This window comes from Gossypium hirsutum, chromosome D06 (genome assembly GCF_007990345.1).
Source record: "Gossypium hirsutum isolate 1008001.06 chromosome D06, Gossypium_hirsutum_v2.1, whole genome shotgun sequence".
In the NCBI taxonomy this organism is placed as follows: domain Eukaryota; kingdom Viridiplantae; phylum Streptophyta; class Magnoliopsida; order Malvales; family Malvaceae; genus Gossypium; species Gossypium hirsutum.
In genome coordinates, this window is record NC_053442.1 from 1,725,361 (window position 1) to 1,741,880 (window position 16,520).

Here is a 16,520-nt window from a genome sequence, read left to right on the forward strand (position 1 = left end):
ACCTTCAAAATTGTATGAATAATCTGATCGTTTAAATAGTTATAATTTAGATCACTAAAAAAGATGTAAATTAAGCTTAGTTTAATACACATTTTATCTCTTACTATTAACTTTGATCCAAAAGGAATTTTTTGAATAAAATTAATGAAAGCTCTTGAAAGCAACATGGAATAAAATCAACACGTTTAATGGGTTCTCTTCATAGGGAGATAAGGTATATCCATACCAAATGCATGCATTCTTTTTGTTCCTTGTATGCTAGTGTGTATTATAACTATAGATAAATTATTTTATAGACCCTCTGGACAAGTCCAATTTTGACCCGGGGCCTAAAACCCAAATAGACCAAAACCAAACCTAGTCTAGACCTAACCCAATTACAACCAAACAACAACCCAAGCCCAATTAATAACCCTAAACCCAAATACAAACATAACCCCAGCACAAAATTAACCCCATCCAGCAACAGCAAACCCTAGCCCCCAAGCCTCTAGCGCCGCATGCCTTGCTGCTGCCGCCCTTAGCCCCTAGGCCTCTGCCATACTAGCCTACCGCTACTGTCACCGTAGCCTCCTCCACGCGCACTGTTGCCTGCAAGAGAAATAAAGAGCAAGAGGACAACAGCAAGAAACAATCGCAAACGACAAAAAATAGAAGTTTAAGGATTTTAAAATCGGTTATATAAGCCGAATACGAGCACTGTAACACTTCTTCCTTTCTTTATGAATCTTGAGAAATAAAAACAAAAAACAAATTTTTAAGGTGATTCTCTTTTTATTTCAATCTTTCTATTTTTTTATTTTTATTTTTATTATTGTTTTTTATTTTTATAAATGAAAATAATATAAAAAAGAAGGGGACTTACCGGAGGAGTGCCGTGATCGTGCCCGCGGAGGGTTCTCCTTCGTTACGGCCACCGATTCCAAAGGGCACTAAGGGTCTTCTTTTTTTCTTTTTCGGGGTTGAGGGGTTTGGCCCTCAAGAATGCTCCAAGGCCGAGGTTAAAAGTTTTTTCTCCATTGTCGGCCACCGGTCTTTGTGGCCACGGCAGTGGTGCGCCAGTGGCTAAGAAACCCAAGGATCGGGTGTTTAAAAGGAAAGGGGAAAGGTTTTGAAACTTTAAAAAAGAAAAAAGAAAAAAACAAAACAGAGGCTGGAATGAAAAAATTTTGCTTAAGTACACTAAGTAAAATCGTGCCGTTTTGCAACTAGGGTTCAGGTGCCAAAACGACGTCATTTTGGCTCTGACCCAAAAACTGGCCCGTCCACCCTCAGGATCTGCGCGTTTCTACGGTAAAGGGTATATTTGCGCGCAGGGTCTCTCCGCTTTCGCTCTGTGCTGCAATCTGATCCCTGTTGTCTTTTTATTTGGGCCGCGTGATTTTCCATTCGTTCCAATCTGGCCCACGTTGAACGTTGCGCATGAGGGAATGGATTATTTTCCCAATCAGTCCCTCATTGTTAAAGCGCGTTCTACCTTGGCCCTTAATGCCTCTTATTTATTTACAGTTTCAACCCCCAGATTCTGGTCCGTTTCCAGTTTCATCCTTAGTTCTTTAAATTTTTTTATTTTTTTATTTTTCTTTTAAATTGCTTTTGTTTATTATTATTAGTTTTCTTGTTTGTTTTGATTTCATTTTTATTTGTTTTTTAAACTGTGTAGTTTTTTCTTTATAGATATTATTTCATTTAAACAGTTTTATTATTATTTTTACCTATTATTTATATTAAACCATTTTTGTTTATATATATTATTTTAAATTTCTTTTTCTATATGACATTCCAAAATTTTTTATATGATATATTGATTTGCTTTTATTATTATTTATTTTATTTTTTTGTTAAGATGTATTATACATGTTAACTATTATAAATTGTTTTATACTATTTCCTTTAAATTGCCATTTTTTTTATTTTGAACTCATTTTATGTATTATTTAGTTAAAAGTGTTTTATTACTTTAAAATTGCTTCATATACCTTTTTTAAACGCAACTTATTTTAAAATGCTTCATTTGTTTTTCTTTTCAAAGATTTTTCTTTTCTTAAATTACTTATCTTAGTCTTATATATATATATACACATCATTTGTTATATATATATATCATCCTTTTTAAAATTGTTTTGTATATTATTAACCTTAAATTTCTTGTTTTGCATTATCTATTTTTAACTCATCACTATCATTTTAGAATTGTTTTTTACATTTTATTTGATTTTAATTTGTTTTATACTTTTTTAAATTATTGTTTAATTCCTTAGTCTTTATTTATCGATGTTTGTATTTGAATGATGAATGTTGTGAGATTATTGTCATTGTGTGTACTTTAATTCGTTTATTCGCTTTCATATCATTGGCATTCACTTGCATAATATGGTATTTGTGTATTAATGTCATGTGTGCGCTATTATATTTTATTTCATGTCATTGCATCGTGGATATTTCAACGTCTTTGTTCAATATAATCCACTTCATTTACTCCCAAACAAAATAAATGTACGCCTTTAAGTGTTGTACTCGCGACTATTCAAAAAGATTTTCTAAATAAGGCAATATTTTGCGTTTGGAAATTCGAGAAAACGTGCTCTAACGTGCTGAGTTTCGATTTCTCGTTTGACTAAATGGCCAAATATCCTCTTAAAATTTCAAAGTATGGGTTTTGGAAATTATAAGGTGCTTTGGTTTCGAGGGTTTAAAGTATTGTATCCTAACGTGTTGGATGTGATATTCTTTCAGAACGAGAGAATCCTAAATTCCAACCCATGTTATTCGAGTTTTTTTAAAGGATCGTATTTTTAAAACTCTTCAAAGTTTTCAATCTTCGACACTAAGACACTAGTTAATCAACTAGGTACCAATTTTGGGCATTGTGAGGGGGCTAATCCTTCCTCATACGTAACCGACTCTCAAACTGGTTTTTCTGAATTTCGTAGACCAAAAATTGTTATTTTAATAAAATCAAATCGTTTATTAAAAACAACTACTTTTCGAGGTGATCCGATCACACCTCATCAAAAAGGATTGGTGGTGACTCCTGTTTTTGTTTTCGTTTTCAAAATCCAAGTCGACCCTATTTTATCAAAAAATGGTGTCAACACCCTTCTCACCATAAAATTTATTGTCTCTTTTCAATTATTTAATAATATTTTAGCAATTTTTTTTATCTCATTAACACATAATTTTGATATTTTTTACCCCAAATTTCGAACTCCAGAACTCTAACTTGAACCTTGAACCCCAATTTTAACCTCAAACTCAAACCCTGAACCTGAACCCAAACCCTCGAATCCTAAACCCATCAGGGTTCGAGGTTTAAGATTCAGGTTTAAGGTTTACGATTCAGAGTTCAGGGTTTTAGATTTGAGGTTTATGGTTCAAGGTAAAAATATATCAAAATTGTGTGTCAATGACATAAAAAAACTATTGAAATATCATTAAATAATTGAAAAAAGGTCATGAATGATGTGGTGGGAAGGGTTCATAAAATAATTTCTCATATTTAATGAGCTTCCCAAGTTGGTTTTCTTAAGAAATTGATAAAAAAAAAGTTTGTATTATATCCTAGAATGTATTTTGGTGTTATCTTTTAAAAGGGGTAAAAAATATTATTGTACATTAGAAAAACGAAAAACTAATTTTTTTTTATAACGGTTGGAAAAAGGCTGTTGATTTTCTTTTTGGTAGATAAAGACAGTATTAAGCAATTATACTATGGCAACCAAATTAAAACATCATAGAAACATTAAAATCAACCAGCATTAGACCCTGCGCTGAAGGAGGTCGCTTTGCAAATAAATGTAATCCTGTGAACTATATGGTAGAATATTTGTTCAAATGGTTTGCAATTTCGTTCCGAGTTATTGGAACATGGCGAATACGTATCTTCCAGCTCCAGTTATAAACAGTTGATGTATTAGGGACAATTCCATCAAATTATTATCGAAAAATCATCAGTCAAAATCATCTCCATTAATAGAACATTCTCACATTCTAATTCCACGCTAAGCGCAGGCCTTCAACGACGAAAAAAGCTGTTGATTTTAAGATGCGAATTCTCGATATTCGTATTTAAAGATTTAAGTTAAAGCAAGACATGGTTTAATGTAAAAAATTGCAAGGTTTTGAAACATATAAAAATCAAAGATGGGACATGTACCATACTTTTTTGCCTAATAAATTTAGAACCTATATTTGCTTTTTGTCCCAATATAATATTCTTTTCCTTTATTCCCCAATGAAAAAGATTTAAGTGAATTATTAATTGCGTATGGCTAAGTGCTAACCTTAGATTTTGTTGGATTTGGTCGTTCAATTAGTTATATAAAATTATAATTTATTTTTTTTATGCCATACTTAAAATTATTCATAATTCCACTCTCATTTCTAAATAGAAGGATAAATGTGTCCAAATCCATGTCATTTTATACTGATAACAATGCTAATGACAATCGAACTAAAACTCAATCAACATAAAACTACAATTTTTAAATCCTTTTTCATTCATTTTAATTTTTGGATATATATATTGTAACGGGCCATTTTTACCCGGCCCACCATAAACCAAAAAACTAATAAAATAAATAAAGAGTCTAAGTCCAATTACAGAAACGGCCCATTTACAAAAAAATCAGACCCAAAACTAAAAATCCAACCCAAAAAATTCTTTAAAAAAATTAGTTTTTATAGGCCCTACAAAACGACAACGTTTAGGGCTGATTCCAATAGCCCCAAAAGGGAGTCGTTTTGCCTTTTGACCTGAGATCCGACCCAAGGTCTCAGGATCCGCGTGTTTTTGGACTAGGGTATAATTCAAAACTAGTCCTTCAACTTTTCAAGCGATTTGCAATTAGGTCCTAACCCTCTTTTTTTATTTTTTATAAATTATACCACATGATTTTCGTGTGCTTCAATTTAGTTCTCGGTTCGCTGATCTCCTAGAGAAGGGAGGCATGTCCAAAAATCAAAATAATTTCTTATTTGGTCCTCACTTGTTTTCGTGATTTTCATTTTAGTCTTTTATTTATTTACTTCATCTTAATTTATCCTTTTAATTTGATTTGGGTTACGATTAAGTCCCTCAATCAGTTTAACTCTTTTATTTATTTACTTAGTGGCTATATTCAATTTTTTATTTTTATTTTATTTTCACCGAGCCTTTGTTTATTTATTTATTTTATTATTTATTATTATTATTTTGTTTATTCATTTATTTATTACTCCTTTTTATACATACCGAAGAATTGAATTATATACATGTTTTATGGGTACATTTTACTTATTATTGTCTTTTATTATTTTATTTTATTTTATTTTATTTTATTTTATTTTATTTAGAGTGTTCTTGTTCGTTTATTAGTTTTTTTTTAGCATTCTCATGTGATTTTTTTTTTAAATCATGCATTTTCTGTTTTTTTTTTACTTTGAATTACCTCTTTTATTTCATTATTATTATGATTCGATTAGTGATATTATTATTACTATAATTACATTAGTATTATCTTAACATTTCCTTATTTATTTATTATATATCATTTTAATATTCTACCTGTATAGCTATTTTACATTATTTCATCGTCATTACATTATTTACTATGCTTAAATATAATTAACCGTTTTTATATTATACCCCAAATGAAATGAATACACATTGTTTAAATGTCACATTAGTTATTATTTAAGGAAGGAAATTTTAAAATTAAGGTAAATGTCCTGTATTTGGAGATTCGAGAAGTCATGCCCTAACTTATAGGGTTCGACTTTCTCCTTGAACCTAGATAACCGGACATCCCTTTTAAAATTAAAACACATGAGATTTAAATAGTAATTAAAATAAAGAGCAAGTTTATTTTCGAGGATTCGAGAGGTCGTATCCTAACATACGGGATATGCCCTTTTGTTACCTCGAGATAAGAGGGCTTTTTACATACGTTTTGATTTATTCAAGCGACTTTAATTAAAAATAACATTATGCAAAGTGGGATCGTATTTTAAATTCTTTTCAAATTTTTTAATTCATGGCACTAAGACTTTAATTAATCAACTAGGTATCAATTGTGGGCGTTACGAGGGTGCTAATCATTCCTCATGCCTAACTGACTCCCAAACCTGTTTCCTAAATTATGTAGACCAAAAATATTTGTTTTAGTAAATCAAACCGTTTATTAAAACGATCAATTTACAAGGCAACCCAATCACACCTTATAAAAAAGAATTGGTGGCGATTCCTATTTTCATTTTTAAATAATAAGTCGATTTCAAAAAAAATATTTTCGACATATATATTATCAAGTTAGAAATACAAAAGATTTTAACGTGCAAAAGGAACATGTGGCCTTCTTTTCCATAGACAACATGAGTATATAGATTCCTCCAAATCCTATTGTTTAATTTTGTTGAACTTTTTTTTTACTCCAAATTCATAATCTAAATATTACTATTATTTATTTAAATTTTTATTATCATTGAGTTTTAATTTAGTTTGTATCGTTATTGTGAATATGCTTAAACACACAATATCTTTCACTTTAAGAACTAGGTAGAGTTTATTTCGTAGTTGTTCAATGGTAATGAAATAGTATGACTAATGCCTTGACAATAGCAGGTATAAGGAGTCCTTTCGTTTTTTTGAAAGTTGGAAGATGATTATTATGGGTTACATATTAGTTTTGGTTTGAGTTGATGATGTTGATTGTCTCAGGTCGAGTGTATTTCAAAGTGAAATATTACTCTAAAAGTTTTTTTAATATTTTTGTCTTTGAAAGAGGTTAGTATTTTCCAACATCTTTCTATCTTTGTCATTTTTATATCGACTGAGAAAAAAAAAACTAGTCAGAGTTGAGCTACTTGAAGCATTATATAAAAATATATATAATTTTTTTTATTATACCTTGAATCTCATCTTAAAAAGGGGTGGAGATTTGATATGATATATATATATAATTTATCCGATGAACTCGAATTGAACAAAATTTAATCAAATTTGATCATAGAAAAATTAATAATTAGTTTGGTTAAATTCAATTATTAGTCATATATTAAGCGTACAGTGTCAATTTACTTCACATTCTCCAATTGAATCATTTTGAGTCTTCATAGCTTTCAAATTTTGAAATTTCAATCTTAACACAAATGGTAGTGGTTAATTCATTAGTTGGATTTTTAGTAAGCAATTTGTGGAAATAATAAGTTGATATGGCATTATACAGGTGATAATATGTTTGCCACATTAGATTATGGAAATAGCATGACTTAATGAATTTAACAATTGTTGTTTGATGAGGACTAAAATTTTAAAATTTGAAAAGTATAAAAACTAAAAATAACCAAATTAAAGTACATAGATTAAACCCACAAGTTTTACATAGTACAAGGATGGATAGCAGAATTTAACCTAAAAGTTATTAATATTGGAGGATTTAGGTGGCCAATGTAAATGTTTCTTGGTTTGATATTTAAACCCTTTTAAAATAAAATTTTTAATTTTCATCCCTCAAAATATTATAATTTTATTTCAATCTTTCCACCCCAAGTTATGTTCCTGGCTTCGTTCCTAATTAGACCAAAGTAATTAACGAGAAAATGACTATATTATACATTAAATTACTACATATTGGACTTACATATATATACACCATTACACTACAAAGGAGCCTACTCTTCTATTTTTTTCATATCTTCCAATTACAGCTACACGTAAACACTAACAACTCCAAAACAAGAAAAATAAAGAGTTGCCAACATATTGATGACCAAAACTTAAGGCAATTTTCTATTTTACTTTGTGGTATACCCACATTTCAAGACGTACTGAAGGAGAACTTCCAACTCCTCGTCACTTATGTACCCATCTCCGTTCCTATCAGCTTGTTTAAGCCCTCGCCAGGCTCGCCAACCCGGTTGACGAGAGCCTAAGCTAGCAAACGCATTCCTCAACTCATGTTTGCTGAGACGACCGTCTTTATCGGTGTCGAAACGCTTGAATATGGCTTTCAGTTCGGTTACCGGCACGGGCCCTCCTTTCCTTAGGCATCGGCAAGTACTAGCCGGGAGATTTTTGGGTGTATCCTTAATACTAAGCATGTTTTTAGTGAAATAGAAAGGAAAATTGTGTAGGGGAAGAAGAGTTGCTTTGTGTTGCCTTAGTTTTGCTTAACTGAGATTATGTATATATAGAAGATTGATAGTTAATGAAAGTAGGGGAGAGCACAGTTAATTTAGTATTTTTTTTTATCTATCGGTTATCTGTTATTAAAATTCATAATCGAATCAATTAACTTAATCGACTTATATACAAGGGCGGCGCCTCCTAAAATGAGAAAATAACACTTTTACCCTCTTTAAATTTTATAAAATTATTAGTAAATGATCAAATTGCATTTTGGCCTCTCAGAAATAATAAAATTTTAATTTAATTCTTTGAAAATTATAAAGATATAAGTTAATACAATGATTAAATTGCATTTTAGCTCTTATAAAAATATATAACTTAATTCCACTTATAAAAATAATTTTTGGCTCACCCCTACTCTTTTCTATATTAACTATTTAAATATAATATATATATAATATATATATAATATAAATCGGTTAATCAATTTAATCAACTGAACATGTCGATGTTAAACCAATTTGGTTAAGATCATAAAAGTTGATCGATTTAAGTGTAAGAAGATGATTAATTAAGTTGATTAAGTATAAAAACCGATTAAATCGATTGACTTAGTGGAGACCCAAAACGAATCTCGGAAAAAAAAAACAATCATTTTGAAGTGATTCTCAATATTTTTAGCTCTTTGAGACCATTGACTGATATCCTTTACTAATGTTGAAGGAATTTTAGTTAATTTTGCATTGTGGACTGGTAGATTCAAAGTAGAAGAGTGAGATAAAAGCCAATGGGAACTTTTGAGAGAAAATGATGGTTGAAAAGAAAAAGATGTAAATTAAGCTTAGTTCAATGCATTTTTTTTATCTCTTCAGTATTAAACTTTTTATCCCAAAGGAATTTTTTGAGTGAAATGAAAGCACTTGAAAGGAACACAAGTGGGTTATTTTTGGAGATCATGCACTGATTCGATCCTCTATTATTATTGCACAAAGTTGTTCGTTTTCTATTAAATAGTATTATAAATTGGGAGCGAATGGGATAAGGGAGAAGTAGTGTTATATAATTATAATAAAAAAATCCGACTTGAAATTTGATCTGGAGTCCGTTATATAATTATAATAAAAGTAATTCGACTTGGGATTCGACCCTATATAATAAAATTCTACAAATATCTTAGGGAGATTAATTTCTTCTTCTTTATTTATGGACAAGAATCTCTTCCATCTTCACATTCGTTGATTCAATGTATCAACAAGTGGTTAAGGCCTTTATTAGCAGCTCAAAGACTAAGTTCCAAATCCCTGATGTTATTATCCCTTCCCCCGAAAAAACTAAAAAGAATATTATAAACTAGTTCTCCTTTATATCATTATTTAACAATTTTTAAAAAATTTAAATTTAACTATAATATGTAATTTTATAATTTTATATTATTAAAAAATTATAAATCTTTACAAATTAATTATATCCATATTCCATATTTTTATATCATTTATTTTTCTTTTATAATTATTTTTTCATGTCATGAAACATAAACTTAGTTTAAAACAATTATTTATCCAAACAATAAAATTACAATTCTTAGTATTTTGAATTGATGTGTTGTGGGTGAAAAAGTTCGAGGATTGCAACACAGAGAGCATTCGTACACAAGACCAATGTGTTAGTGGGTCAAACGAAGTTTGTTACGAAGAAAGAAGAGGGGTCGAGGTTACTTATGTCGAGGCGTGGCCTAAGAGCGCAAAGAGGGCAATGGGAACATCGGCCTCCCCTAGCTTTTTAGAAATTTACATAGCACCCCTTTTAAAATAAATTTTATTATATTAAACCCTCTAAAATTTTAAATTCCGCCCCCAAACTCAAAAACAAACACCAACCGCTTTTAAGGTTTAAAATATATATAAATATAATTTTCAAATCATAAATATATATGTAAACTTTAATTATTGAATAATTATATATGAAAGTTAATAGTAAAAATATATAGTCGACAATGCTAATATAAGTTTGCTCCCCTAAATCGTATTTCTGGATCCAACACTGAATGGGGAGACCTAATGGGTGGCTTTTTGAGCTCCTCTAACTCCTTAAAGGCAATAAACTCCAAAGTGAGTTGAAGAAAAAGTAGCGAAGACTTTGGGGACCAACTTCCAAGTGACAAAGGGATTGACAGAGAACCTTGAGGGGGTTTGCTAACTCCTCAAACTTCTTAATGGAAAGATTAGTGCTTCCGGGTATTTAAGGGAGATGGTCCTAGAAAGCATGAAAGATATGAGCAAGTCATGCTACACAGACTCCTCAAGGATGAAATACCTAAACTTCTTAGCCTAGGGTTTCGAAGCGGAAAGAGGTCTAGTATCAGGCTATTGCGAAACTTTGGATCATCCAAACTCTTCAAACTCCTCTTAGGGTGTGAGGGTATAATGGCTATGGTTCTAAATTTACTTGAGGGTGGGGTCTTAGAGAAATGTGAGACTTGACCTGTGGTTTGTATGTGGCTACAAAAGCTTATGGACTCATTAAACTCCTTCTTGAACTTGAAAGAGGGGAATCAAGGTTAGCAAGCCTCCATTATGACCCATACAAACTCTATGATCCTCATTACCTTTATTATGTGACATACACAATTATGTGACATACACATAGCATCTGCCACTTAGGTACTACATCGCTTACCCAAATCAACAAACCCTATCCATTTTCCCTTAGGCTTACCCTTAATCTACTCTTAGGGAATAAACCTCTTAAAACCCCAACACCATCTCATAACAATTTACATAAATGAAAGGAAAAATGAAGATTCTTGAGAAACAACTCTTGACACAACAAAAATCATACCAATAGTAACAAGAAATCAACCTACGTAATGAGAAAATTATTAAAAAGTTGTGAGCAAACCAAAACCCAAATCTACTAGCCCCAACAAAAAGTGCAACATGAGGAAACTACTCAATCATTTTCTTCTCAACAAGACGTTACTATAAATCCCAACACACTCCCCATCAAACAAAAAGATGGTGAACCACTTAAGAAGTTCATATGTAGGTTTAGTGCGGCAATAATGAAGACTACGTTGGAAAATCTTTTACTATGGATAGTAATTCATACAATTTATTTCTCATTTTGTTTTCTTCCACTTATTCTCAATTCATATTATGCGATGCGTTCAAAGTTACAGTGAGCTAGCAGAGGTACGGATAGGACATATAGAATAAGGGCTTAAATAATTTGTAGTTAAGTTTTGACTCTTCATCTATTAATTACAAAATTATTTATTTATGAAGTAAATACACTAAAGGTACCATGGCTGATCTCCCCACTATATACCATTATGAAAGTTACAACTATTAAGCATTTGTCTAATAACCTTATCATATGTGTATTACCATCATAGGATATCCTTGATCCCTTTAGGTTAATTCATTCACCAGATCCGATCTATTTTTATCTCATGGTTAGCATTGTATCTCCAGTGACGAAAATAATCATTACTCATACTAGTAATGATTAATCATTTGTCACAAACAATTGACTTGTGGCCACATTCCAATTTCATAATACATACAATGTTAATGAGAGGATATCATTTACTTTTTTAATCGAGTTATGGTTTCTCTATTGTGATTGAAGTCATGTCACTTGGAAATCGTGTACCCAACATACCAACCTTCAACCCACTACCATAAGAGCACAAGTTCCCAGTATATTAAAGTGCATGAGTTATACACACATGGTCATTCACTTACTCAGGGTTTAGGTAAGTCACACTATAAACGACACAAATGAATAAATCCATAAATGGGTTCAAGATAAATTAGTAAGAGCACGGGTTTCTAATAAGTCAGGTACCCAAGGCTTTTCCTTTATACCACTGGCATGCATTTCGCACACCCTCAACACAAATTTCCTAATTTGACAATATCTCCGACTAATTGCAAGCACGGGCATACCCTACATCTCATCATAATGTTTATAAATTGCGTTGTATAGGCAACGACGAACACACATTTCCTTAAGTCATGCCACTATTAAGTAAGTAGGTACAAACTCGAAATTCAATTTACTTTTTTCAAAATTTTGCCATCTTGCATTGTGCCACACGAGTCAAATATCTTGCCAAAACCCTTGGTCTTTAGGGAGGTCACTTTACAATCTCCCCCTCGACCAAGGGGAGAATTGTTACACATACATTGCCAAAAGCCTCCTCAACCAATACCTACACCTTTATGTATGGACTAAATTATACCATGCAGCTATGTCACTTAAAATCATATTGCCAACCTAACAAGAAGGCCGACACTACACTATGAGTAATAACAACCAACCAAGAGAGGGCATGTGGCTTATAAATATTCCCATTAAATACCTTTATGTAGTCAATGGAGCCAAACATAGTTCCAACTTCCAACTCCCTCCGGTCTCTCAACTCAACTTGTAATAAGCCAATTTTGTCCCGAGCATGGACCAGCAAAACAAAAATAGCAGCCAATTACAATTGTCAAGCCTAAATACCAACCCACCTAGACCTAACCCAGCAACCCAATCAATAGACCCTAAATAAAATTAAAACTCGAGCCCAATTACAATGCCCAGCCCAACAACCCACAAGCTCAATGCCCATTTTCAGAAAAAAAGATGCAGCAACCCTAACCCTAGGTGCGCCGCACCTAGGGTCCTCTGACTCTTGACCTGCCAGCCGCCATCGCCGCGCGTCTGCCACTCCAGGGTCACGTCGCCGCCCCACTTGCGCCATCAACCACCTGCAAGAAGAAAATAAACACGTAACAACAGAAGATCGAAGCAAAAAAAATAAAAAAATCTAAATCAAAAAGTTGTGTAAATCGGCTATAAAAGCCTCGATCGAATGTTTGTAACGGGTTCCCCTTTTTCACAAACATTTGAAAAATAAAAACAGAAAAAGATTTCTTAAAGGTGATTTTTTTTAGATTCTCATTTTTTCTTTTCCATCCATTTTTTATTTTTGTTTTTTTATTTTTCATACTAAATAATAAGTAATAGAAAAGAAAGAAAAAAGAAAACTCACATGTGCCGTGCCGAAGGAGGAGAAGACGGGCGGTTTCTCTTTTTTTTTAGGTTCGGGATCATTTTTCACGAGATTTGGTCTTGAATCCGTGTCCTAGAGGCAACCGGCTTCAAAAAGGGACCAAAAGGTTCGATTTTACGCCTCCGACCGCCACCTGTGGCGGAGCTACGGTGGAGGCGCGCCGGAACCTTAGGCCGGATCGTGGCCGGAGGGAGAGAGGGGAGAGTATTTGAAGTTTTCTGTTTTCTTAAAAGTGTGAGAAGGGAAATGAATTTTTTTTAAAAAAAAAGTGACTTATATAGGGGAGATAAAACGACGTCGTTTTGGCTGGTGCTCAGAAGCCCCAAAACGGCGTCGTTTAGGAGAAAAACTGCGACCGCGACTCGACCCGCCAAAGGATCCGCGTGTTTTCATGTGGGGGGATATTTACACGCTAGGTCCTTTCGTTTTCGCGCCATTGTGCAATGTGGTCCCTTTTGTTTTCTTAAATTTGGCCGTGTAATTTTTCGCGCGTTTCATTTCAGTCTGCGTCAAAACGCTGGGCATAGGGCTTGGGATATTTTCCAAATCAGCCCTCCGTTCTTTGAGCGCATTATATTTTGGTTCCTGGGGACCCCTTTTTTGTTTATTTGCGTTTTAAACCCCAAATTTTGTTTCAAATTTCGATTTAGCCTGTTTGTTTTATTATTTTAGTTATTTTATTAATAATATTAGCAAATTAGATATTATTATGATTATTATTATCATTTGTTATTGTTATTATATTATTTATGTTTATTTATTTAAACTTCAAATATATTTGTCTTATTATATATTGATATTATTACTTGCTTATTTATATCTTTTTTATTTCAAACTTTGTTATATATATACATAGATTTTTTTATAATTTTATTTATTTTCATTATTGTTATTATTGTCTTATTTGATATTTATTTATTTATGTGTTCATTATTATTTTGAAAAGCATTGTAGTCCTATTTGTTTATTTACTTATCATTTCATGTATAATTGATTTGTCCTTTTTATTTATTTTTTTTGGTTGTTGTTGTTGCTCGTATTATTTATGCTTACATCATCGTATTCATTTTTGTTTTGTTATGTATATTAACACCATATTTTATTTCCACTATTTCGTGTTAGATTAATTTTATTCAATGCATAAATTGTGACTTTTGAATAGGCAAAATTTCGTGTTTAGATTCAAGAAGGTCGTACCCTAACTTACGGGATTTCGATTTTTGCAATAAATCTAAATACACAAATCTTTTCAAACTTAATTTTTTAAACGATCTTGGAAATTAACAAAAGATTGTGTTCTAACTTACGGGACATGATCCTTTTTCTAAACCCGAGATAATTAAATATCTTTTTAAATAAGTAATTTTTTTGCATTTATTCGCGCATCAGGAATTCAAGACATTGTGTCCTAACTTACGGGATATAATTTTCTTTTCTCGATTAAAATGAAATATGCCCTTTTTTCTGAAAAATCTTCAATATTTTGACAAAGGATTGTATTTTTTAAAAACTCTTCAAAATTTTCAATCTTCGACACTAAAACACTAATTAATCAACTAGGTACCAATTTTGGGCGTTATGAGGGTGTTAATCCTTCCTCGTACATAACCGACTCTCAAACTCGTTTTTTGATTTTCGTGGATCAAAGTCGTTGTTTTGATAAAATCAAATCGTTTATTAAAAACAACCATTTTTCGAGGTGGCCCGATCACACCTCATCAAAAAGGATTGGTGGCGACTCCCATATTCGTTTTTATTTTCAAAATCCAAGTCGATCCTGTTCTCACAAAAAAAGGTTTCGACACAACTCATCCTCTGTTCCTCTTTCTCTTCTCCACAAAACCTATTGTGACTCTCGATCCACCGAATGAACCGTCCTTCCGACCTCCTTTGTTTTCCTACAACCAATCAAATTTGTAGCAAACATTTGCTTCTTTTGAATAATTAAAATTCGTATAAAAAAATTTACTACTTAAAAACACAGTTGGGTTGTCATTTGCCTCCGAGCTAACAAATTAATACTTTCGGTAAAGCTACCAAGATACGTATCTTGTTCTAAATTATTGCAAATTGATCATACGCTATAGCTTCCCTTTATTCTTTTCTCTATATTGTAATCATTTGTTCTTCATTCTCTCTTGTGAATTTAGGCATGAATCAAACGATTCCCATATTTTCAGTATATTTTTATTAATTTCTTAAGCATTATAACTTTTAATTCACTCAATCGGGTATGGAAAACTTGAGTGCCACTTATTGTGGTGCATATATATTTCTTAATTGCCTTTATACATCCCTTATGATAGTCAAGAATCAAGATGCATTTGGCATCTCAAATATCACTTCAAATATTTCAATCGTTTATCTTTTTGGAAAGTATCCGTAAAATAATTGCAAAAAGAAAAATCACTACTAATAATTATGAGCTTACAAAAAGAGTATAAGAATTAATAATCTAAGTTTAGATATGGAATGACAAATCAACTCAAAACTCAACGGGTTTAGACCCAATCTGACTCCATAGAACACACGTCATCTTACATTGATAACAATGTTCATACCAATTGAGTTTTGATTGAACTCGCATTAGCTCATCCTAAAAAGTTTATCAAAATACCCTCTTTTAATTTTATAACTAATTTTATATATTTTAATTAAATTTTAAATTTTTCTAAGATTTTATAATATGTGTTCTTTTTGGTTTCTTTTTTTTTAAATTAATGTAGTATAAAAAAATATTTAATATATTGAGGCAGGTCATATAGGACTTTAGGGTGTTTTTTCAGAGTTATATTTGAATATTAGAAGCTTTCAGAAAATTGGGTTTGAAATGAGTTGGAGACGAAAAATATAAAAATAGGGTTGAAGTTGGGGTGAGGAATAAATCGCATTTACTGCTTTAAATTTTAGTCATAGTTAATCAATACAAAACACAATGAATGAAAAATGAAAGGAATTGAACAAAAATTGAGAAGAACCGAACGAAAAATCTATGATACGGATTAAAGACTCGCGAATTATAATTCAACGGTGAAACTCTTATCTTGAATACTCAAGCATAAGAGATTACTGTAACTAATGAGAGAAGTGCTCTTTTAAAAACTAAAAATTGGGGTTAAGCATAAGAGATTACTATAACTAATAAGAGAAGTAATTAAAAAAATCAGTCTAATTAGGCTAATTAAGCAGGAAGATGGTGATAATCTTTCAGGTAGGCTCCAAAAGGTAAGGGAAAGAATATTTTATGCAAAGATAATCAGAATAAAAAATTAAATAGTATAAAAGTGGGCTTCTAAAGACAAAAGTGTATATAGCTTTGCTTCTGCCCTTTAAAGACATGGAAGGTGA

At 31.6% G+C, this 16,520-nt stretch overlaps 1 protein-coding gene across 1 annotated transcript; it reads right to left on the minus strand.

Annotated features, from left to right (window-relative positions):
* Window positions 1-520: 520 nt before the first annotated feature.
* Window positions 521-8,079, minus strand: LOC121218715 (polcalcin Syr v 3). Its single transcript, XM_041096403.1, has 2 exons — window positions 7,794-8,079; window positions 521-591 (listed from the first exon to the last, which is right to left on the minus strand). Exons 1-2 carry the CDS (start codon window positions 8,077-8,079, stop codon window positions 521-523), a joined length of 357 nt encoding a protein of 118 aa, XP_040952337.1.
* Between the last annotated feature and the right edge of the window lie 8,441 nt (window positions 8,080-16,520).

Bases quoted from the DNA above. Each gene is read 5' to 3' on its own strand.
- LOC121218715 (XM_041096403.1), bottom strand. From the start codon at position 8,079: ATGCTTAGTATTAAGGATACACCCAAAAATCTCCCGGCTAGTACTTGC. The intron at 592-7,793 runs GTGGGTATACCA...TTTCTCTTGCAG, and splicing joins CCTTCAGTACGTCTTGAAAT to GCAACAGTGCGCGTGGAGGA.